The sequence below is a fragment of the Nothoprocta perdicaria genome, unplaced genomic scaffold (assembly GCF_003342845.1).
Source record: "Nothoprocta perdicaria isolate Ctin4 unplaced genomic scaffold, notPer1 scaffold_431, whole genome shotgun sequence".
In the NCBI taxonomy this organism is placed as follows: Eukaryota; Metazoa; Chordata; class Aves; order Tinamiformes; family Tinamidae; genus Nothoprocta; species Nothoprocta perdicaria.
This window is the reverse complement of record NW_020455679.1, coordinates 174,638-197,183: the sequence shown is the minus strand read 5'-3', so window position 1 is coordinate 197,183 and position 22,546 is coordinate 174,638. Positions and strand designations below refer to the sequence as shown.

The following is a 22,546-nucleotide window of genomic DNA, read 5'->3' as shown; positions in this document are numbered from 1 at the left end:
GAAAAAAGGGGAAAAAAAAAAAAGGAAAAAAAAAAGAAAAAAATAGAAAAAGACAGGTTTATAAATCTTTTTGTGTGTGTGAGAGCAAGAGCATCGTTACGGTCAGAGCGGCAGATGAGAGATGTGAACGACCACGTTTTTGGAGTGGAAGTGCGTGATCAGGCTGCGTAAAACCCGGGTTCAGCGAGGGGCTTCCTTCGCCGCCGCGGCGAGCCAGTCACTCGGGTCCGTGTTTTGCACAGGCATGCGTTGGTGCAGCGGGGGAGCCTTGCAAGACGGATGCGCCTTCACGGAGAGACCTTAAAACCAAAGAATTCAGTCCTTTGCCCATATACTCCCTTTTTTTCCCCCCATAATCAACCTCTACAGCAACGGAGAAGTTGGGCGATGGATGGGAAGGGGTAAGAAGGTTCAGCAAGGCCACCCCGGGTGCCTCTGGCAGTGTCTGTCCTCTTGCTCTGTGGCCTGTTTCCATATTTATGTGCACAGGGACGGGCCCCTTTACTCTGTAAACTAAAGGCCTGTAAATAAAGTTTAGCCTTCCTCTTGTAACAAATTAATTTTTATGCAATAAATTATATTTCCTAGTCTAATTAAAAAAAAAAAAAAAAGAAGTTAAACAAAACCTGCTGCTTCCTCTTGTCTTAATTGCTTTGCCCGTTCCTGCTGGGTTTGGCCCCAGCAGGGATTTTGTGCAGCCTCCAAGGCTCCTTGGGAGAGCAGGAGCTCCTCTTGCCCGCAGCCCTTGGAGCACGTGGCTGTTCCCAAAGCCGGCTCCGTGTTGCGGGATGCCTCTCGAGCATGGATAATGGATAAGGTCCCCCCAGGCGCCATGGCAGCTCCGCTTAACTAGGCACCCATGTTGTTTATCCGGGGCGCCTGTCACGCTCCCTTGCTCCGATGCCAGGCTTCTTCCCGCACGGTGCATTATTTGACATGATGGGCCGCGGCGGGGCGGAAATACCAGGCGCATCCCTCGGAGCGGGCGGGTTGCAGCCGTCTCCCCAGTGTGCGCTTACACTCGGGCGCGTCCGTGCGGAGGCAAAATCCCGAGGAGAAACCTGGGGAGGGAGCCCCGGCGCTCCTGCCGAGCCTCCCCATGGCACCTCATCCCCAGGACAAGGCGCGTTCCCGAAAAATGGCGCATTCCCGGGACACGGCGCATTCCCGGGACACGGCACATTCCCGGGACACAGCGCATTCCCGGAAAATAGCGCATCCCCGGCACACAGGCATTGGCACATTCCCGGCACACGGCGCATCCCCGGGACACGGGAATCCCCGGGGCACGGCGCATCCCCGGGGCTCCCTCCCCCGACGGGGCGGGCCGCGGGCCCGGCCGGCACCGCCCGCGGGCCGCCCCCGGCGGGGCGGAGCGGTGCTTGCCGGCGGGGGCGGAAGGGGTGCCCTAGATCGCCTTTTCCTGCCCAATCCCTGCTTTCCGGACGGGATTCGCCTTTTCCCCCCCCGCCTTCCCGCCCTGCTCCCGGCCGCCCCTTCCCGGCGCGCCGTCGGGAGCCGCTCGGCGGTAGCGGAGCCCGCGGGGCCGCGGCGGTTCCGGGGGTGTTTCGCGGCCCCCGACGGTAAGACGGGGCCCAGCACAGGGCCCGAGGCCGCGGCGAGGGGCAGCGCGGCCGCTGGAGCGAGCCCGAGCGGCTGGGTTAATGGTTAGGCGCGCTGGAAGGGGCCCAGGCGTCCGGTGGGGCGGAATGCGGCCCGTGGRCACCCCGCAGCCCCCACTGAGCACCCCGTAATGTCGCTCTCCGCCTTCGTCCCGCAGCGGCAGCGGGGGGACACGGGTGCCCGACACCTCCATGCAGCCCCCGGCCCCCAGCTCCCCCCTGGAAGAGGAGCCGCTGCTCGAGGAGCCGTCGCCGGATGCATGGAGCGGCCCGAAGCCCGGCGACCGCCTCAACGGGGCCTACATCATCTTCTTCATCCTGGGCATCGGCTCCCTGCTCCCCTGGAACTTCTTCATCACGGCCAAGCAGTACTGGGCGTTCAAGCTGCAGAACTGCTCCGGGCAGCCCGGGCCGGCGGCGCGCGGAGCCACCGACCTCCGTGTGAGTGTGAGGCCGCCCGCCTCGTCCCCCGCTGCTCCGGTCACGGTGGCAATGAAGAGCAATGGGCTTGGGATGGTCCCGACCCGCTCGGATGCTCTACAGCGCCTAAACACCCATCTCCCGGATGCTCCACAGCATCTAAGCACCCACCTCCCGGTGTGTCCCCAGGGACAAGGGGGTTTTCGTGGCCCGAGCTCATCCGCCTTCTTTTTGGGCATCRCTTCCCTAGGCCATGCTGCCCTCTCCCGACCCGATCCGTGTTTTGCTTCCCGGCCTTCCTCTCGCCGGGGTTGTTTACCGCCTTGGTGGCGTGCCAGAACATGGAGCAATCGCAGAAGCCCATTAAAATTCCTTTCTTTTTTTTTTTTCTTTTCCTTTTTTTTCTTTTTTTTTTTTTTTTCCTCCTATAAGTGGGAGGAGAAAAGTCCCCCTGGGAGGGTTCTTGGCACCTCACTCCAAGGTGCTGGCCTGCAAGCTCGTGGCTGCTAATTTCATGCCCTGCAAGCCAGGTAACGCTCCGGCACCTCGAGCTGCTGCCATGGACCTAAATTGCTTTTTTTTTTCTTTTTTTTTCTTTTTTTTTTTTTTTTTTGGAGCCTGGGGGTTGCCCAGCCACCTGTGCCTCAAGGACCCTTCTAGCTGCTGGTGGGGATTTTTCAGGAGAAAAAAGCTGTCTGTGCAGACAGGCTGGGGGATGTGTCCTGGGTGTGTTTTTCTTCCTTGACCATCTATTCATCTGTCTAATAGGAAGATGAACATCTTCCTGTTCATCCTTCATCTATTTATTCGTCTCTTTCTTTGCAGGACTTCTTTGAGAGCTACATCTCCATCGCTTCCACGGTGCCCTCGGTGCTCTGCCTGGTGGGGAACTTCTTGATTCTCAACAGGTAGGTGCCAAATGTCTTTTGCCCGATAGCGTAGCCGCAGAGCACCCAAAAACAGCGAGGAGAAGCTGCAGGAAGACCCCTGCGTCCCTCCCTAGGGTGCCCGCCAGCGTCCGCATCCTGTCCTCCCTCTTCGTGATGCTGGCCGTCTTCCTGGTGATCACGGTGCTGGTGAAGGTGGACACGTCGGCCTGGACCACGCGCTTCTTCGCCATCACCATCGTGTGCGTCGTGGTGGTCAGCAGCGCCTCCACCGTCTTCTCCAGCAGCATCTTCGGCCTCACGAGCCGCTTCCCCATGAAGAATTCCCAGGCCTTGATCTCCGGTAGGTTTTTTGCTTCCAGGAGGTGGCAACCTCGCCTGCGTGGTCCTTGATGGGGCTCTGCTTCGTGCTGCGACTTGCTGGGCTCCTGTTGGAGGTTTCTTTGCCCCGTTGGGTTTTCTGTTTTGCCTCGCATGGATATTTCGTCATGTGGTGTCTATTTTAGAAATTTAACTTTGCCTTAAAAAAAAAAAAAAAARGRAAARRAAAAAAAAAAGCTTGTGGGCTAAGCTAAAGGGAAGTTGCTGCCTAAAACATGGTCAGTCACATGAACTGCTTCTGTAAATACCCAGTGAGCTGCCGAGTTCCACTAAAAGAAGGGCTAAGGGGTCTCTGCAGAGCAAAGGGGAGCCCCTATCCCGGGGCTGAATGTCCCTCGGGCACCTGGATCCCATGGAATGGGTGGGATCCCGTGGTTTTTCCATGGGGAAGGCGAGGAGGAGACACTGGCCTGCAGTGCCCATGCTGGCACCGTGGCAACTCCCAAAGTTTGTGTTTTCTCCCCTTTTTTGCTCGGCATTTACATTCATTTCCATGAGTGACGAGGGACACGTTGGGAGCCATGAGTGATGAGCTCCCCGGAGCTTTGCCTGGTGCTGATAACATTATAAATGTGCTGGAGAACGGCTGAGAAACCGGCAGGGAAACGAGGGGAGTGGAGARAAACCAAGACGGAGACAGAGAAACATTTTCCCCAGGCCAAGACAGGGCTGTTTTAATGAGTTTAACCCATGGGGGACATTGCTGCATCCCTTGGTAGAAGRGGATGAGCCTTGGTGCCGGTGGCTTGGGGACGGGGATGAAGAGAAGGTGGTGGAGAGATGGGCGTGGGTTTGGGGCAGGTTCAGGCCTTGTCCTCTGCAGGACTCTGCACCTCCGTGGGCAGAGGAGAGGCAGTGAGTGAAGCTGCTGTGCCCAGGTGTGGGGAGATGCTGCTCCTGCTCCGGGTGACGTCCACCACCGCGTTCCCGTCTCGTGGAGGGGCTATGGGGTTACGTGGCCGCCTCTGTGGCGCCAGCGCTGTCCCCTCCGCAGGCCAGGCCATGGGCGGCACGCTCAGCGCCGTCGCCTCCGTCATCGACCTGGCGGCGGCGGCCGACGTCACCGACAGCGCCCTGGCCTACTTCCTCACGGCGGACATCTTCATCGTCGTCTGCATCATGGTCTACCTGCTGCTTCCCAGGCTGGAGTACTCCAGGTACATTCCACCCCACCTGGATATTGGTGCCCACCTGACACCAATAACGGTGTTTTCTGCCCCAAAAACCCTGCAGCTTCCTCTCTGAATCCATGATTTCTAGCCATTGGCTAATGATTCCGCTCCTCTTCCAGGTACTACCTGCGAAGGCGCAAGGAGAGCCCACACCCAGCAGCAGGGCTGCCCAGCAGCTCTGAAGAGGAAGGCTCCCAAGGAGACGTGGACAACAACTTTTCAGCCAAAGGGACCGGTGCTCGGGATATCCCCCCGCTGCGGCCCATCCTGAGGAAGACTGCCGTGCTCGGCTTCTGCGTCTTCTACGTCTTCTTCATCTCCATCATCGTTTTCCCGTCGCTCTCCTCCAACATCGAGTCCGTGGACAGGTCCTCGGGCAGCCCGTGGACCGGCAAGTACTTCGTGCCGCTGGCGAGCTTCCTGGTGTACAACTTTGCCGACTGGTGCGGGAGGCAGATCACGGCCTGGGTGCAGGCACCGGGGCCCAAGAGCAAGCTGCTGCCCGCGCTCGTCCTCCTGCGGACCCTCGCGCTGCCCTTGTTCATCCTGAGCAACTTCCAGCCGCGGACCCGGCTGCGGACGGTGCTCTTCGACAGGGACGTGTACCCGGTGGCCTTCACGGCGCTGCTGGGGCTCAGCAACGGCTACCTGGGCACGCTCGCCATGGTCTACGGCCCCAAGATCGTGCCCAAGGAGCTGGCCGAGGCGGCYGGCGTCGTCATGACCTTCTATCTCGTGCTGGGGCTGGCGCTGGGCTCCGCCTGCTCCGTCCTCGTCGTCCACCTCATATAGCAGGGAACAAGCGTCCCTGCGTCTGGAAGGTCCCCCGGACCATCCTCACTCAGGGAAGTCCTCAGTTCAGCCCCTTCTTTCCTCCCCATCCCGTATCCGCAGTCGGCAGCGAGAATATTTCTCGCCCGGYGCTTGGATGCCACCCTTCTGTGGATGCAACGGCGGCTTGCCGGCCAACGGGAAGCTCTTTCCAAGATGGGAACACCCGGGGCTGAGTGACAGGATGTTTCTCCTCATACCGGCAGGTTGCAGTCCTTGGGTYTTTGGCTCCGAAGGGTTTTAAAGGGAAAAGGGGTTGCAGTACTTGAGTCCCGTCGGAGCCAAAGACCTTTAAAGGGAGAAGCCGTCTGCTCCGTGCTGGTTTTTACGGACTACTCTGTGATGTACGAAGGGAAGGGGCTGGTTTCCTCTTGGACCCAAGCCCATCATCCAATACCACTGCTAATAAACAGTTTTGARAGGGAAACGTTTATAGACCATGCTCAGGGCTCCCCACGATCCCGGCTCGTGGGGATCCCAACCTGGGTGTGTGCATGGGGTTTTAACCTCCCCTTTCGCCTTTCAGTGATGCTTCTGCCTGCTTCCATGCAGTCTCGCTGCAGGGAGGCTGCCAGAGGAGAAGAATTATATATATATTTAAAAAATAAGGTGCAGGGCAGGCCTCCTTGCGGTGGTGACTAACAGTGATAATACATGGGTCACACGCTGGCCTTGCCCCTACAATAAGGGTCTGAACACAGGTGGGCTGAGCTGCTCTGGGTGAAACACCGCCGGGGAACGGCCCCGCCAGAGGTAATTCCAAAAAAAAAGCCCTGTTTGCATTCCAGCACAGGGAGGGGAAAACCAAAAAAAAAAAAGAGGACAAAAAAAAAAAAAAAGGACAAAAATCACCATCCTCGGGACGTTCTGTTCGTCAGCTTTGAGTATTTTTCCCCTTGATTTGCGTGCCTCGTGCGGGGCGGAGGAGGAGGAGCCGCCGCAGATGCACGCTGAATTCTGCAGGGAACATCCGCGTGCGTTTAAATCATTTGCAGCCGTTGCTGGTGCGATTGTGGAGCCCGGTGGCTCTGCGCATCGGCAGGGAGGCGCGGAGCAGATGGCGAAGGGCTGGCGCTCCCGCCGCGCCGGGCTCGCGCGCCGTCGGACCGCGCCGCGGGAGCGAGCGCGGCCGGGGAAGTTTTCCTCCTAATTTATCACCCCGTGGCAGGGCGGGCTGCGCTCCTGCCTACCTGCGTGCAGGGATGGACGTGTTTGATAGGGAGAGTTGGGGCTGGTGTGAGTGCGGGAAGAGGCGGCATCTGCTAGCATGGAGCTGAGGGGTGCGGTTTTGCTCTGGGATGCATGGAGCCATGGGATGCATGTTGCTCCAGGGTGCTTTTTGCTCCGTGATGCATGGAGCTGCAGGATGCACTTTGCTCTGGGATGCATTTTGCTCCAGGATGGCATTTTGCTCCGGCCAGTGTTTCCCTGCAGAATGCCCGGAGCCGCAGCGYGCATGGAGCTGTGGGATGCGTTTTGCTCCATGATGCGTGGAGCTCCAGGATGCGTTTTGTGGCCGGATGCAATTCCGACCATGATGCCTGGAGCCCTGCGGTGCATTTTGCTGCAAGATGCATTTTGCCGCAGGATGCGTTTTGGCGTTGGATGCATGGAGCTGCAGGAAGTGCTTTGCTCTGTGGTGCATGGAGCTGCAGGGTGCATTTTGCTGCGGGATGCATGGAGCTGCAGGGTGCATTTTGCTCCGGGATGCATGGAGCTGCAGAATGCCGTGAGGTGCATTTTTCCCAGGGGAATATTTTGCTCTGGGATGCATTTTGCCCCTGGATGTGTGGAGCCCCTGGCTCCAGCAGCGAGCAGGAAGAGCTGGGGGACAAGAGCACCCCAAGCAGYCCCAGCCTGGGCCACCAAGCTGCAGGAAGGGCCGGGAGGGCGACTGCAGCGTGGCCGGGCTGGCACGAGAGCTGCCATGTGGATGCAGAGCCTGTAGATGGCACCTTTTCCTGCGGCGAGGGGCAACCCAGGGCCAAGCGAGCCCGGATGAGGGGCTCGGATGAGGAGAAGTCATCAGCCCCAGAAGGAAAAAGGACYTGGGGACAAAATCCCCATCCTATTGCAGATAGGGAAGGCAATGGGGGGTGCCTGGTGGTGCAGTTTGGGGGCTGAGCGTGGGAGGCCAGCATGGGAGCTGCCTTGGAAAAAGGCTCCCGGTAACTAGATGATCTCTAGAGGTCCCTTCCAGCCTTAACCATTCCGTGATTCTATATGGAGCCCGTGGATGGCGGCAGATGGGCAGCACGGGCAGGTTATCGCACTCCGGGTCATTCCCACTTGCTCTGCTTGCTGTGGCCGCTGGCTTGAATCACACACGAGTGCGCTCCTCTGTTTGCAATATATTCCTTTTTATCCCCCTTTCTCTTCCCCACTGGTGGCGGAGCTTTTCAAACACGATGGCAGTGGCCCTTCCCCTGCCAAAATGTCTCCGCTCCGTCCCGTTTTCCACCCAAAATCTGAGGGTCTCCTGCTGGGGCCTCATCCACCTCCCTTCTCACACGCGCCACAACTGCAGGCGTTTCGAGCCTGAAGAAATGGAGATGTCCACGGTGAGTGTTCACGCRCCCGGAACGACTCCTGGKCTTGCTGATTTTAAGCAAGGTTGACRGGGAGATGTCGGGCACGAGGTATCRATTCCCGCCGACCTCGGCCGACAAATCCCACCAGSCGGTKATCAGACAGCGGAGAATCCAAGCTCCCGTAGCCCCGCAGCTCGGGAAGTGCTGAGCGCCCCGCGCGCAGCCACGGGAAGGGAGCTGCATGACAAGGGCAACGATGAGGTGCAAGGAAGTCGCACCTCGGCTTAAATAGAAATCCTGACCTGGATTTATCCCGGGTGGCATTAAGTGAGACCTCGGCTGCGCAAAGCGCGAGGAGCCGCAGGCGGCCAGGCCCGATGTGTCTCTCTGAGCAGCCTGGCRTGTGAGCTTGCCTCGTGTGCCCCCCTTTTCCAAGGAGCCCCTTGGTTTTGGGGCAGGATGCCCCGGGCCACCCCAAAGCACGGGGCACAGCTGTTCTTGCGGGAGTTTTTTTTTTCCCCCCTAGAGTTGCCATCTGCACTGGGAAAGGTGGGAGAAGCTCCGTACAGCATCGTTGCACCAGGAGAGGCTTCCCACAGGAGCAAGCAGGGACTCTCCCCCATCTCCAGGGGCCCTTATCCAATTCGGATCAATCTGCACTGCAAGCTGTGCTAATTAATTAGCAGAAGCAGCTTGAGTGGCTTCATTACTCCCTCCTGCCCCACCAGCAGAGCCCAGACCCTGGTGTAGGAAGGGGGCGGCTTTGGCCTCGCCAGCTCCGCATCCAAGAGGTGCGTTTGGTGGTGGGGAAGCAGGGCGCRTCCCCAGCCCTGGAGCCGGGTGGGAGCCCGCGGCAGGAGCAGCGCTCGCTCCTTACCCAGGGTGAGCTCCTGACCCGAGGGAGAGCAAGGAGCGGGCGCCACGCGAGCCCCCCGGGAGCCCCGTCCCTCGCCCCCGTGTGCACTGCAGCCCCTCGTCCTGCTCGGGGGGTCCCGGGGTTTGGGAGCTGCCGTCGGAGAAGGGGGGGATGAAAAATTCATCACCTGGCGGAGCGGCGCTGCTCCCCCTCCCCTTCCTCCTCCTCTTCCTCCTCCTCCTCCTCCTCCCGCGCTCGCCGCGGCGCTGGCTCCGTCTCACTTTCCGTGCCATGGGGCCGGGCGCCGGGCGCTGACGGCGGGGACGGCGCCGGGAGCCGCCAGGTACCCACGGGGGGGGTCCCCTCAGCCCCACGGGGGGGTCCCCTCAGCCCCACGGGGGACGCGGGGCCGCTCGGCTCGCGGCGGGGAGCGGGCGCCGCGCGGCTCGGCTCCGCCGCGGCTTCATTTATTGAAAAACGCGGTTTTCTGATTTTTATTTATTTATTTGTTTTTAATCCCATGTCACCAAGGCGGGGGGGAAGGGGCCGCAAAGTTTCTTGGGCGAGCGGGGCCGGAGGAGCCGCCGGCAGCGCGGAGGGAGCGACCCCCGAAACAGCCGCGTGGCTCCAAAAAAAACGCCAAGTTGCCCCGGATCCCCCTCCTTTAGCTCTCGGGGAACTCCTGGTTCCGTCTTTTTTATCTCTTTTTCCTCTTCTCTCCMCCCCCCCCCTTTTTTTTTTTCATTATTCTCCAACACAGGCATTAAAAAAATATATAAGGCAGAAATCATCCTATTTTAACACATTTTTTTCCCCCCTGTTGCTCTGGAACACTGACCCCCCTCGCGCATCTTATTGCCGTTGAGCCAGCCGGAATCATCCCGGGAGCTTTTATTTGAAGGGAATGCTCCAAGTGAAGGCGCGCGGGCTGCTCCCTATTAAAAATGGCCAGCGCCGTCGCCTTCGCTCTGCTCCCAGCGCGCAGGGTCCGGCGCTCGCTTAGGTGCATCCGAATCGTGGGCTCTTTGCGGCAGGTTTTGCTTTTTTTTCCCCTCGTTTTCGGTCTGCTCTGTGCAGGATCAGCGTCTTTGTTCCGAGCCGTGAGACTTGTGGATGCTCCCGTAACGTAGAGAGTCCCCCGTGGAGCCGCAATTAGGGATATAGGTGTGCGCTGTGAATACCTGCGTCTTGTTATTAGGAGTGAATAAATACCTGTTAGAATAAATAATAATAATAAGAGAGAGGGTAAGGRTGTTGAATGTAAAGGGAAAGCTGCTTTTTGTGAAGAAACAGGGGGGAGAGGGGGTTGAGGTGTCTTAATTTAAGGATGGAGTGGAAAGGGCTGCCTTGCTGGATTAATAGTGGGAATGTTTGAGGTTGAATTTTGGGGAAGGGCAGGATCGGGGATAGCTCTCATGTTGGTGCCGCCTGGGTCATGATCACAGCGTGTCCCCTGGGCTGCCTCTGCTCTCCAGTGTTACCTGGAGCGCTTGGGATGGCATCGGGATACGGGAGCGCTGTAGGGGACAGCGGGGTAGGATTGTTTCTTAGGGGATGAGAGAGCCTGGTGGGAAATAGGGATTTGCTAGGGTTGATGGGGATATTCTGGAAGCGTATATGTGTGTGTGTGGGGGGTTAATGTTGAGGGAAATCCCTCCACGCTGAAATTCCCATCTTTTCGACTCGCTCCCCAGCACAGAGCTGCCTCTGGTTCCCGAATGCAAAGCGGGTGTCACGCAAAGTCAAGATCGTGTCGTCGAAGTACAACGTTTGGTTTTAAGACTAAGTTGTAAAACACCGCGTTTTATGGGAAACCGTAAAAATTGACGCTCTATTTTTTTTTTTTCTTTGCATTAAGTAGGAGAGAYGAGGCTGGGAGGAGGCAGGTGCCGCGAAGCTCGGCTGTTTGCTCCCCATGTTCCCCATGCACCCCATGGAGGGGCATGAGAAGGGCCCTGAGTAGGTGCTCCGAGATGTTCCATGTCCCCTGCCAGCAGAAGCAACTGGGGAGGACATCTTACAAAGGATTTAATGTGTTAGGTTTCTTGGTGGCCGCTCTGCACTGATGGTCCGGCTCTGCAAGCATTGGGGCGTAGGGCTGGCCTGCTTGTTCTCCTATGCTGTTCTGGGGGTAAAAAACTCAAATYGTGCCCCAGGGCTTCTCCTTACTCCCACCCCACCATGTCCTCCTTGCTGCAGCACGGGTTTCGGTCATGTCGCAGTAGGATGAGGGTTAATTTAGGGGGTTTATGGCCCAAGAGCCCCCAAACATTGAAGTTGAGGCTTTGCTCAACGGTTGCATTGCTGTTGGAGCRTATGAGGGTGTGCGGGAAGGGGCTGGATGAGGTAATGGGCCCTTGGCTGTGGTGCTGGTGCACTTGGACACGCAAGGTGGTCCACTCGGCAATCAAACAGCTTCAGCTCTGCTGAACGCCTCTGTTTTCCTGTTTTTGTGCCATTCCTGAGCCTGGTGGTGACGCTTCGTGTTCTCCATCCTTCCACCTYGAAACACATACAAAGGCTCTGGTCTGTATTTATTTAACGAGGGAATTTTTCCCTTCGCCGCAGGGAATAGAAGAGGGGGGAAAAAGTGTAAATTTTTTTTTCACTAGGAACAAATCTCATTTTCGAGAGTCCTGACAAAATGAGCCATAAAATTACAATATTTCAAAGTGCTTCGTAATTCTAGCRCAGACGGCTCTTCATCATGGAATCTGAAAGCTCAGAAAATATAAAACTCATTAGATTAAAATAAACCACCTACTGCGCGAAAGAAAAGCTTATTTATCAATATCAATTTACTTCTGATTACCCTGTTCTACCATTTGTTATTTTTAGGAATTATGATTTGTGTATTGCTCATGCCAATGTGTGGTAGTGGAGGAGAATTAACTTTTACTTTTTTCCMCCCCCTACCTGTTTTCAAAGTCTAACTTATTCTGAAGATTTAGTTTGGAGCCACCAGAAAGGAGGAATTTACAGCAGCACTTCCCACTTGGGAGTGGTGGTAGAAGACCTGGGTTAGGTGCATTGTGGAGGATGACCAAGGTGTAGAAGAAGACAACGTTGGTCTGATTGGGTTGAGCGCCCTGGGACCCATGTGCCCTGGGGATCCCAGCAGAAGGCACCTTTTGGGTGGTGATGGCCACATGCCCCATGGACTCCCACCTARTTTCTTGGGGCCTTTGTGAAGGAGCAGAGGGCTGGTGGCATCTCCATGTGCTGGCCCAACGTGAGCTCCAGAGATGGTGGTGGGCTGAGGAGGCAGGGACTTTATTTCTTGTTTCATTTGGTCCCCCTCCCCTTTCCATGGCGAGCGGTGCCTTGCGTGCRAGCCGTCGGGGAGGCACCGTGATTTACACTTTCATTTCTTCTTTATGCTCCTGGAACGGCGCAGAGCAAACAGGGACTGACACTATAAATCTGAGGCACAAATCTTGTGGCCGTGTTTGGGGACGAGACGCCTGGGTATATACGTGTGTGTTCAGGGGGAGAAAGTTCCTGGAGACATTACTATGCTGGAGGCTGCTCTGAAAGCCTCCTATGAAGAGCCTCTTTCAGGCACAAGGTACAATTTAATACTCTCTTAGCCACAATTTTAAAGTTCTCCCGGGAGGTTTTTTTTTTCTTTTTTTCCCCCAACCCTGCTCTGAAATCTGCGATATTTGAGTGAGCCGTCTCTGAGAATCAGTGAAGAGCTGCAGTATTAATGAAGACAGACAAAATCAAAACGATATTTTGGGCAATTACTTACATAATGAAGTGCCTGCCTTGGAATGCACAATATTTAGACTTATCGTAGCGCTCAAAAGGGATGCTGTCAACTGGCTTTATTTCTGCATCATGCCAAATGTTTTTTCCGCTCTTCTGTTGCTTGGAAAAGGAAGCTCCCCTTTCCCTTGGTGGCCTTCTCCCAGAGCAGTGGGAATATGAGGTTGTAGTGCCTCATTTTACCGCATCCTTTCAGATGGCCGCAGGAAGCGCTTGAGTCTGTGCAGGGTTGTGCCAAGTTTTCCATGGAAAACGGGCAGGTTGACATAGCGTGTGTGCAGTTAACCAGTGCTGACCCCAAATGTCACCTCACACTTCTGATGAACCTCCTAAAGATGCACGCAGAGTCATTTGCTCTTGCCTAGGCGGGCACCTTTTTTCTTCTAGAAGAACTTTGATGATAAAATACCTAGAGAAATTAGAATTTAAGGCCTTCTCTGCTGAGAAGGTGACAGAGTTGTTATGAACTATCTTCTCTGACAAATCCATCAGTAAAGATAAAATATGAGTAGCCGTTACCCCGAAGTRCCCGCCTGTTCCTGCAGAGACGAGACGTGGGGACTTTGCTCCTGCAAAGTCAAGCRAATGCAGCCGATTGCTGCAAAAACTGCTGCTTTTTCTTCTTCCTGTTGGGCCTGTGTGCCATGTGATATCTATATAATATAAACTCACCTACTGGATGGGGTGCTTAAGGTATTATGTGTGTGGATTTCCAGGTAGAGCGGGACTTTCGTGGGGTTTTGTGAGGTTCTTGGGTTGCTTCCGTAGCATCTTTACATTTAATCCTCTGAAGGCAACGTGAGGATGTGGCCATGTAAAGAGCTCCCTGTTGCATTTTTTTCCCCTTTATCATGAGAGGCCTCGTGCTGTATTAAATGCCAAATCTGCAAGAGATAACATTCATGAAGTGCTGGACTTGACRCTGAATTCCTCCTTCGACAGGAACCATGACGTCTCACGCTGCCGCCTTCCTGCTCTCTCTCTTGCTCTTGGACTTGGTCTCTTTGGGTAAGTAAAGCTTGGCCTATTCAGTGACCTTCCTCCCAAGCCTCAAGATGGGATGCCTGGACCAGCAGCCGGTGGTGTGTTAGGATAGACGGTGGTGAGATGTCCCCTTGCCATAGCTGGCTGGTGGTGGTGGTCTCCTGGATGGACACATTGCTCTATGGATATAGCCTGTGGATACAGCCTATGGACTAGGCTCTATGACAGGATGTCACCCTGTGGGGCCTCCATGGGTCGATGCTGGGTGGCCTTGGCTTGCGGCAACGTTGGCCTTGGCGGCACCGTCCGTGCTCTCCCCGCTCTCGCGGGCTCCCTTTCCAGCTGGCGCGAGCTTTCCCGGAGGGAGAAAGGGGAGGGAGAAGCTGGGTTTTGATGTCTCTGCGAGCTGTGCCAAGTGCAAGCACAGGGCAGCTGAGAAACCTGCTGGCTTCCACTTTCCAGCCTGCTTCCAATGATTTCTTGGATGGCCTCCATTCATCATCCTGTGTATCTCTTGACCTAGATTTTTTTGTACAATTCGGATGCGCTCCCTCCATCCCACGCATCCCTTCCTCACGCTGACAGGCCACCGGAGCGGTGGCAGCCCCTGTCGCAGATGGGCCCTGCTCCTTAGCCTGGGCTTTGCAGCCGCAAAGCCAAGTCCTGCCCCGGGGGCCCTGCTGCTTGCATCCTGCCCCGCCGCCGAGGTGCCGCTTGTCCTGGCTTGACACTAGATCCTGCGTGCGGGGAGATGGCTCTGGACGCGCCCCGGCACCTGGCACAGCTGCTCTGGGGAGGTGCAGGCTATTTTTAGGGCACTCGTAACGTTAATAAAATTGGTTTTGAAGTGCAGCAGTCTGCAGGAATGACTCCCCTCCAGGAGTGATGCYGTGTACCGGCAGAGGAGGAGCGAGCTTGCGATGGCACTGCTCCTGAGGCTGTGCTGCATGGGGCTCCATGCCTCTGTTAATGTAGGCTTCCAAAAGGCTCTTCCCTGCTCTGTTTCCRTAACCTGCAGGAGTGTAATCCATCCCCAGGCCCGTCCCCTGCCTCGCTCCGTAAGCTTATCACCTGGAGAGTGTCGAGGTGTCTTGTTTCCACCACCACTCTCGGCTTGCAGCGCGGTCGTGCATCGCTCTCCTGCACGCCTGTGCTCTCCAGGCTTTCCCGTTACGCTCGCCCCTCTGCCCCGAGCGGGTCTGGTCTTGAGCCAGGTGTCTGATGATCTCGTGAGAGTCACTAAACCATCAGGACCGGCACGCCAGCAAATCCCAAGAGGGGTCACCCGATGCTGGTGACAGAAGGGATGCGCTGAGGCCTTTGGGATGCACCAATGTGGTGCTGGGGAGGGCTGCGTGTGAGCTGTAATAAAGCGCTGCTCTTGTCCCCCTTGCAGGTTGGGGCAACCGGCTGCCCTACTTCATAAACTACTTCTTTGACACCTACCTGCTGATCAACGAGGACACCCCTGTGGGTAAGTGCTGCGTGTCCACGTGAGCAGCTGGCACTGCCAAACGGATGTTGGAAAAGATTAAAAAATGTATGTATGTGTAATTTCCCGTTGTGGCCTTCTCAATGAAGTGGTCAACTTCTTGCTGGGTCAACCTACYGCTGTGTCTTTTGGCTTGTGGTTTCAGGCTGCAAGCAGGACTGAGGGTCATGTGCCTCCTTTCCTGGCTAGCTTGGTGTGCAGGTTGAAGGCTGAGGGACTTCATCCCCCTTGTTTGGGGGCTTGTCCACACTCGGGGTCAGCATCCTTGGCAAGCTTAGCAGGTTTCTTTCTTGCATGGGTGTTTCTTGTTGAATTTCTCTGTATATCATGGGGTAAAGGCCATCTGGGGTGTTTGGCCTTCGTGCTGAGGGACGTGATTGTTGGTAAATAGATGGTGAGGCCTTTGGAGCTGGTGAGGTCTCCAGATGCACCTGGGAGAAAATAGGCTCTCCAGGTACAGGTCACGAGTAGAAGGGCTCTGAGAGCGCTTGTAGGAGGAAGGAAGATGGTCCTGATGTGTTTGCATTCGAGGCATGGTTAGGGCAGGTCACACTCAATGCCCCATGAGCACCACGCTTGGTGTGTCCTCTGTGTTGGCTGGGAATCCATGCGGTATCAAGGTGCAGTTTTACACCAGCATAGCGGTTCATGGCCAAGTCTCCAGGTTCAGAAGCTCGCATGAAAGAAGAGTGGGTGTCCTGAGGTTTGTCACCTTGCTTGAGCCTTTAAAGGGTTAACGCCACCAACTGGGACAAGGTGGTAGGAAAGGGAGATTGATGGAGCTGCTCARGAGGTTGCTCAGGTGGATTTCAGTTTGGCAAGAGCATCTCTCACAGTGTTGCCACGTTCTCCTCCGCTCCCCCTCTCCTTTTGCAGGTCCTGGAGCATGGAGCCACTTGAGCAGACTGCTAGAACATTGCTGTTTGGGACAGGGTCTTGATGAACCTGTGTGGGGATCTATTGGAGCCCCTGGAAAATATAAATCTTGGTGTTCTTTTGATTGACAGGTGTAGCTTATTTTTATTGCTTTATTTAGCTTGTGATCAGTTTTTAGTAAATGCAGAAATCGACCGGGTTGTTCTCGGCCTCTTTCCAGGCTCTCAGTCCATTAAACTTGTTCTCTTCAATCAGGGCTCGTGACTGGCTTTTAATGCTGAAGGAATTGATTGCGAGCCCCTGCTAGCAGGAGCGGGGGTCCGCTGGCCCTTAGCTGCCGTCCTATGGAGACCTCTTCTCCCCGGCTTCTCTCACCTCTGTGTACTGCCTCTTTCAACCGTGCACCAGCTTCCTCAGAAAGAGGTGTTCTTGCTGCACCAGAATTGTCCCTGGGACTCCCAATGGATGGAGGAGTCTGGAAGAGGCTCCTCTTGTGCCCGTTCATTGAAACCAGGTTTTTCAGTGATGGCAAAGAGGCTTCTGGGGAGTCCTCTTGGTTGGATCTGCCCCAGCCTACCGTGTCTCATTGGGGCAATGCTCAAAGAAAGGGGCACCAGAACATGGTCTGTATCTCGCTGGCTGTTTTTGGAAGGCCTTCTTTGAAAGAAAGCTAGAGCTGGTCAAACCCAGAGCAGCATCCTCAAGAAAGGGAGGAGAAATCCTCTGCATCCATGCAATTTTTCATAACCTCCTTTTGTGAGCCTGCCCTGTCCGGGTCATTTCACACCTGGCTTCTTTATTTCACTCGCTGCATGCTCTCTGCCTCTCGGTTGTTGGTGTCCTCTGCAAATATAATTAGTGATAAATTTGCCACGAAGAAGTCCCAGGACAAAAAGCAGCTGTGCAAATGTTGGAGGGAGAGCTGGCTGGAAGCAGCGTAATGGAAATGCTTCCTGACCAAGCACACAGCTTGTGAAATACTCGAGCTTGAAAAACCTTCTGGGAATTCGACTGAATTTCCATTTTGGTGGAAAGTGGGGGAAGATTTCTGACAGTCTACTTTCTGGTGAGCTATTGTGAGAATAAAACTGTTCTTGGAATTACTTTTGTTTTTATTTTTAACTTTGTATTACATTGTATGGAAATGAAATCCCCTCTTTTTAAGAATATTGGCGCCCTGGGAGTTTGGTTCCAGATGCCCCAAAGGGGACCGTCAGCCTTGAAATTGTTGACAAACAGCATTTTCTGTTCTTTCTGTTAGTGATAGATGTTCTCTGTGTTAGGTTTAATTAACTTAAGGCATCGCTGGGGACAGGAGAAGGGGGGAGGTGTTTCCAGGGGGGTATAAGCAGCAGAGGTGACACACACAATTCTATAAGAAGAAAAGAGTGGCTCCTTTTGGAGACCTGCTGTACCATTGCTGTCGCCTWGGCTAGAAGACCTGCAGAGCCTCCTGGACCTTGATGGATACAGTGATTGCAATGGGTTTAGGAAGACCCAAAAGTACTGCTTGGGGGTCCGCGTGCCTTTGTGCTGAGGAAGCTTGTGTGTAGCCCCACGGTTTGGGGACCGCATCTGTTCACCTTGACCTGGMGCATCAATGCAGGGTGCGAAATACAGCGTGGAGTGGGAGTTAGAGGTACTAATTTTTATTGAGAGGAGAGGTAGAGATGGGGTTTACCTGATCTCTGCAGCTCTGGGACCCATGCTGCATTTGGTTATCCCTATGCAGAGCAAATCCCTCCTTGGATTCCCTCTGGAAGCCGGACTGCCRCCTCACCTGGCGCCTGCCGAGCTCTCTGCCTAAAGAAACCTTAAGCAACAATTAAGAGATCGTTCCCCCTCTAATACTTACATGAGTAAATTAGTCTTGTCAGGAGCTATTAAGACGGAGAGCTTGGAATTCATTAGGCTGGATGGGGCTGCGGGAGCTGCTGGCGCTGCCACCGCTCGGGGCTGATTAAGCTCTCTGAAAACATCATCGATGCCCATCTGTTTCAGTTAGGCCCAGGGAGAGCAATTTTCAGGTGGACTGACCCTGTAGCTGGTTATTTCACCCAGGAGTAATGAAACRCGCAGGCGCAGGGATGGAGGGAGAAGAGGGGAGCGCGGCCGYGGGACAGGCTTGGGGAGCTGGAGCAGCCGGATGCTTTGGCACCCGGGGAAGATCCCCAGGGCCCCGGGATGCTCAAGCTGCTGCTGGAGATACCGTTATCTCTCTCGGTGTGGTTGAGCAGGGGCCGTCTCGGTTAAAGCCTCGTATGATGCCACAGCCGCAGGCGGCTGCTGGCACTTGTGGGGCCTGCTCTCCTCCACGGTGGCACTTGCTTAGTGCCATGCAGCAAGGGAAAAAGAGCCAGCTTTATTTATCTGGTTTTGCTTTGGATACTTCCTGCCCGATTAACTTGTTGCGGGACAGTGTGGGTCAGTTTGGGCCAATTAAACTCAGTCCTGTCTTCCCTGTAAACGTTCCTGGACAAGGGCCGCGGTGGCGCGAGTCCCGCGGGATGCACGTGCACTTAGCTGCATTGATCCGGCCTTTCACGGAGGATAATTCGGGATGAGTAAGCGAGCAGATTGAGATATTTCTGAAGACAAGGCGGGTTTTGCGAGCTCCGCTACGGGCCTGGCTGCGAGCGAGTGCGAATCCTCTCGTTTGGACAGCGAGGCTCTAGGGGCTTCATCTTCAGTGCTCGCTGAAAGCAATATCACCTCAAAGGACCATCTACTACCAATGAYGGGGTTTGCAGGCTTCATGGGGTAGAGAGCTGGCTAGTGATGAAGCGATTTGTTGAGATTCAGGTAGCTTTAGATGGTAAAGTATCGTTAGTGAATGATGCCACATCAGGCTAGGCATTTATTTATTGGAAGTATTGGGAAACTTGGGGGGGTTGCCCCTTCTCCTCAAAAAAAAAAAAAAAAAAAGAAAATCTGCATCATTAAATTAATTAATTAATCACTTCATCAGTCACTTAAACTTTCCTATCTGCTTTGCTAATAAGCAGTGGCATTAGTGCTCATATGGAAGAAGGGGAAGAGAGCGGGAAGAAGTTGTATTTGCAACGTGCACTAATTAATATGCCGTAGTAACCATGGTTTTGGTGATTTCCCACCAAACGAAGGCTCGATCCCGTCACCCTGCGTGTTGGAGYGTGAGCTCCCGGGCTCTGCCTGAGCCCTCTTAAAAGAAAGAGCAGAAATGTGTGTTTATGGTAATGTGGTGTGAGGTGACCTTGTCTGAGGTGACTTCAAAAGTCTAGGAATTAAGAATAGTGGACAGAAGAGAACTATTCCAGGGGAAAAAAATATATATATATATGTATATAGGCATATATATGTGGCATTCCTATGCCGCACACTGAGATTGCAATAATAGCACCWTATTGGATGGCAATAAAGGCACCATTTCCATATGGGAAATATCTATTGCAAAAATAACCTGACAGAGTGACCCTTTTGGTTTGGCTCTGGCTGTTGGTAGGTGTTCTGCCGTTCTGCTGTTTAAGGGGAAAAAGTTGGATATTTGTAAATCAACGCTACCTACTCGGAAGCACTGAGTAGGTAGACTTGATGTACCAATATCCTACTGTTTCCCTTTGCAAAACTCCCTTATTTCCATAGGGAAGCCAAGGGGGTTACAAGTGTGCCCAATTAAACCTTCTGGAGTGGCTAATCACACTGCATTGAYGGCGAGACCCGGGGAGATGTCCCCCGGGGACACAGAGCTGCATGGTGGTCACCTCGACCTTGGCRCGTTTGGCCTCCCTCCCCATGGCTTCCACCGCTGGCCGCCGTGCGCTGATGCTCCTCTTTGCATCGAATGCATTAACGTGCTTGATTGGCAGCGGGGCTTAATAAATCGGTTCCTCCTGTCGAGCCGCTCGCATCCGCTGAAGGCTTTTGAATTAGTCGTAGCCACTCGGGGGAGAAAGAGCGCGGCGGCGGCGGCGTTGGCCAACTCAATGAAAACATCTGTTCAATTTGCGGCCGTGGYCAAAAGAGTGAATAAGCTCCGTGTTCCCTCTCTTGAAGATTTATTAATATTGCCTTTTGCGCGAGGGGGAAAGATTTCAAACACTTGACATTTAATGGTTAGTAACTCAATTTTATTCCATTCATCTGCACTGGTTTGTCAAATTTTTGCTCTATTGAGTCTCCCCTGTTGCAGCGGGGAGGTTGTCTTTCCATGCGCAATTAGGAGGGCAATTTGGTTCTGTATTTCTTTTGTTTACTACCAGAAAGTGGAAAAACCACTTTTTCTGAGCGAACACTGGGTTGGAAGAGAGGAATGATGCTAGGTGCCCAACGCCCTCTCACAAACGCTGATGTAGACATTTCTATTTAAACGTTGATGTGACTTTTCTGTCTAAAAGAGCACTAATAGAGAGCTTGGTGCGATGAGGTGGTGAGATAAGTACCTGAAAGGAGATGGAAAGAAGCACGGAGTGAAAATTAGGCGTGGGTTGCTCCTACTGCTCTGGATGCATCCAGCTGGTGCTGTGGCAAACGCTGGGCTCTGGGCAGTATATCCAAGGTTGTCACTCGCCCATCCCAACGCTGCTGGGTTTTGCAATGCAGCAATCCAGCATTTCTATTTATTCTTGTTGCTGTTGTTGGAAAAATGTACCGATTCTTCCAATTACCCTGAGGAAAAGGAAATCCCCAAGGGGCTTGTAAGGGAGAGCGCGAAGCCCACGTCTTTGCTTTGAGCAAAAAGCACAGACATCTGCATGCAACTACTTTTGAGCAAACAAGGAAATAAATGCGTACTTGTGCTGGTTGGACATAGTGGTTACAATTGCACATGGTGGTTGCAAGGGGATCGGCCGGGCTAGTGACCCTTGCAGTTGTCTTCTCCCCCTTGTACCTATTAAACCCACTGTGTTGTAAAAGCAGAAGTGGCCCCAGGTGGCTGGGTAATAGCATCTTTAATTGTGCTCTGAATGAGATTAACTTCTTATCTGACAGTCTGACACTTTTATTGTTATTAATGTGTGAATAATACGGTAGCTTCTTTTTTTTCTTGTATAAATGTGACGGCAGCAAATGTTTTCCTTTCGCTGAGCAGTTATCTGTTATTTTGCTAGCTAGCCACCTTCAGAYTGCCCATCGCCGAGGATAGGGTTGAGGTCAAGGGATGCAGGTCTTTTTTTTCCGGGAAAACTTCCCTTGCTGTTGCATGGAAGCTGCAGGGATGCACGGCATGCKTGCGCTTAGCGAGCCAAAGCGTGGCCAAGAGCACAGGGCTCGCGCTGGTGGGACACAGAAGAGCAGGGAAGCCACCCGAGGTGTCAGCAGAGGCTGGGGAGCGGGCAGCAGCCCGTGGGCTCTGCCAGCAGCGTTTTCCGTGGTGCAACTAGCTATTAAACGGGATAACAAGGTCAATAACGCCTTTGCCTGGGAGAGCTGCAGCCAGCGCTCCTATCAAAACCAATATTAATTTTCACTAATTAGGAGCTGCAGCTAATGAGCGTCACAGCTAATTTACCTCATCCGTAACCAGCAGGAGGAGGGGGGTCATGCKCTCAGCATCGGCGGCTGCGCATCTGCCTCGTCTCTGCTCTTCCCCGCTTGTCCCCATCGCAGCTCGCTGGCCGCCCGCGCTCCGGGGACGTTCCAGGGATATTCCGGGAAYGCTGCCGAACGAGGCAAGCACAAAGCAGATCCGTAATTTGGCATTATTGCCCCTAATTTGAGCAAACGAATCATTGGTTTTGTTCGCGTTGGGAAGTCATCACTGAAACCTACGCTGCCACTGCCTTGGAAGGGACCAAGAGCTGTTAGTTGCCTTGGAAGGGACCAAGAGCTGTTAGTTGCCTTGGAAGGGACCGAGAGTTGTTAGTTGCCTTGTCTGGGGCAGTTTTCCTACATGACGTCGTCCTATTGTTTTTTTTTCTGGACACTGTCTCCAGGAGCATCTTCTTGGAGCACCCTGTGACCCTTGGTGGGAGCTGACTTGCATGCGAGGTGCCCTYGCTCTTAGGGGTCGAGCCCGTGATGCTCAACTGCTTTTTGCTGCTGGTGCCCATCCAATTCCCCAACTAATCCCGTCTTGGGCCGGTGTATTTGATTTGTTCAAACTGTTGGTCTGTGAAATTGCCACTCAGCCCATGGCTCGGGCCAGTAAGTGCTTTGCCTCGGCTTGCTTGAAGGCTCGCCGCTCCAGCAAGCGGCTGGACTCCTTCACCTGCTCCTCACCAGCTCTTCTGCAGGTGATTTTTGGCAAGGAGAAGAGCATRGTAGTGGGTAGACTGAGCAGATTCCGTGTCCCCACGTCAAAGGTCCTTGGCGTGCTTGGAAGTGATGGCGCTGGTGCTCCCCAGCTTGTCTCAAGTGCTTTCTACGCAGCTGTTGGCATCGCCGTGCCAGGCACTCGGCACAGTGCTGACAGTGACATATAAGCAAGCACGCGCATCCCTGAACTCCTTGATGGCATGAGCGTGTAGGGAGATGTAGCCTCATGCATCAAACGTCCTGTGGACGTGGAGTCCCGGTCCTTGACAAGGAAGGGCTGGAGGCAGTGAGTGCTCGAAGGAGGGCTGCAAGGAGCGCTTGTGTGAGGAGGGAGAGCACCCGGAGCTTGCAGGGGCATCCCAGAACCAGAGACCAACTGAGCTGCCATGGGCAAGAAGCTGAACCTCCTCCCACCGGCTTCAGGAGGACAATTCTGTTGTTAGTGGTGAAATTACATTGTTTAAACACTTTTTTCCTCTTTTTGGTGAC

At 54.4% G+C, this 22,546-nt stretch overlaps 2 protein-coding genes across 2 annotated transcripts in view; both read left to right on the top strand.

Moving 5' to 3' along the window:
• Positions 1-1,814: 1,814 nt before the first annotated feature.
• On the top strand, positions 1,815-5,543 carry SLC29A3 (solute carrier family 29 member 3). Its single transcript, XM_026046315.1, has 5 exons — positions 1,815-2,063; positions 2,868-2,950; positions 3,046-3,272; positions 4,305-4,467; positions 4,602-5,543. The coding sequence occupies exons 1-5, from the start codon at positions 1,815-1,817 to the stop codon at positions 5,272-5,274; spliced, it is 1,395 nt and encodes a 464-aa protein (XP_025902100.1). The 3' UTR covers positions 5,275-5,543.
• Positions 5,544-13,418: 7,875 nt separating this feature from the next.
• CDH23 (cadherin related 23) overlaps positions 13,419-22,546 on the top strand; it is a 74,389-nt gene continuing 65,261 nt past the window's right edge. The window contains exons 1-2 of the mRNA XM_026046310.1: positions 13,419-13,479; positions 14,852-14,929. Of these exons, the coding sequence (XP_025902095.1) occupies positions 13,419-13,479; positions 14,852-14,929 (139 nt within the window). The remainder of the gene's footprint in view (positions 13,480-14,851; positions 14,930-22,546) is intronic.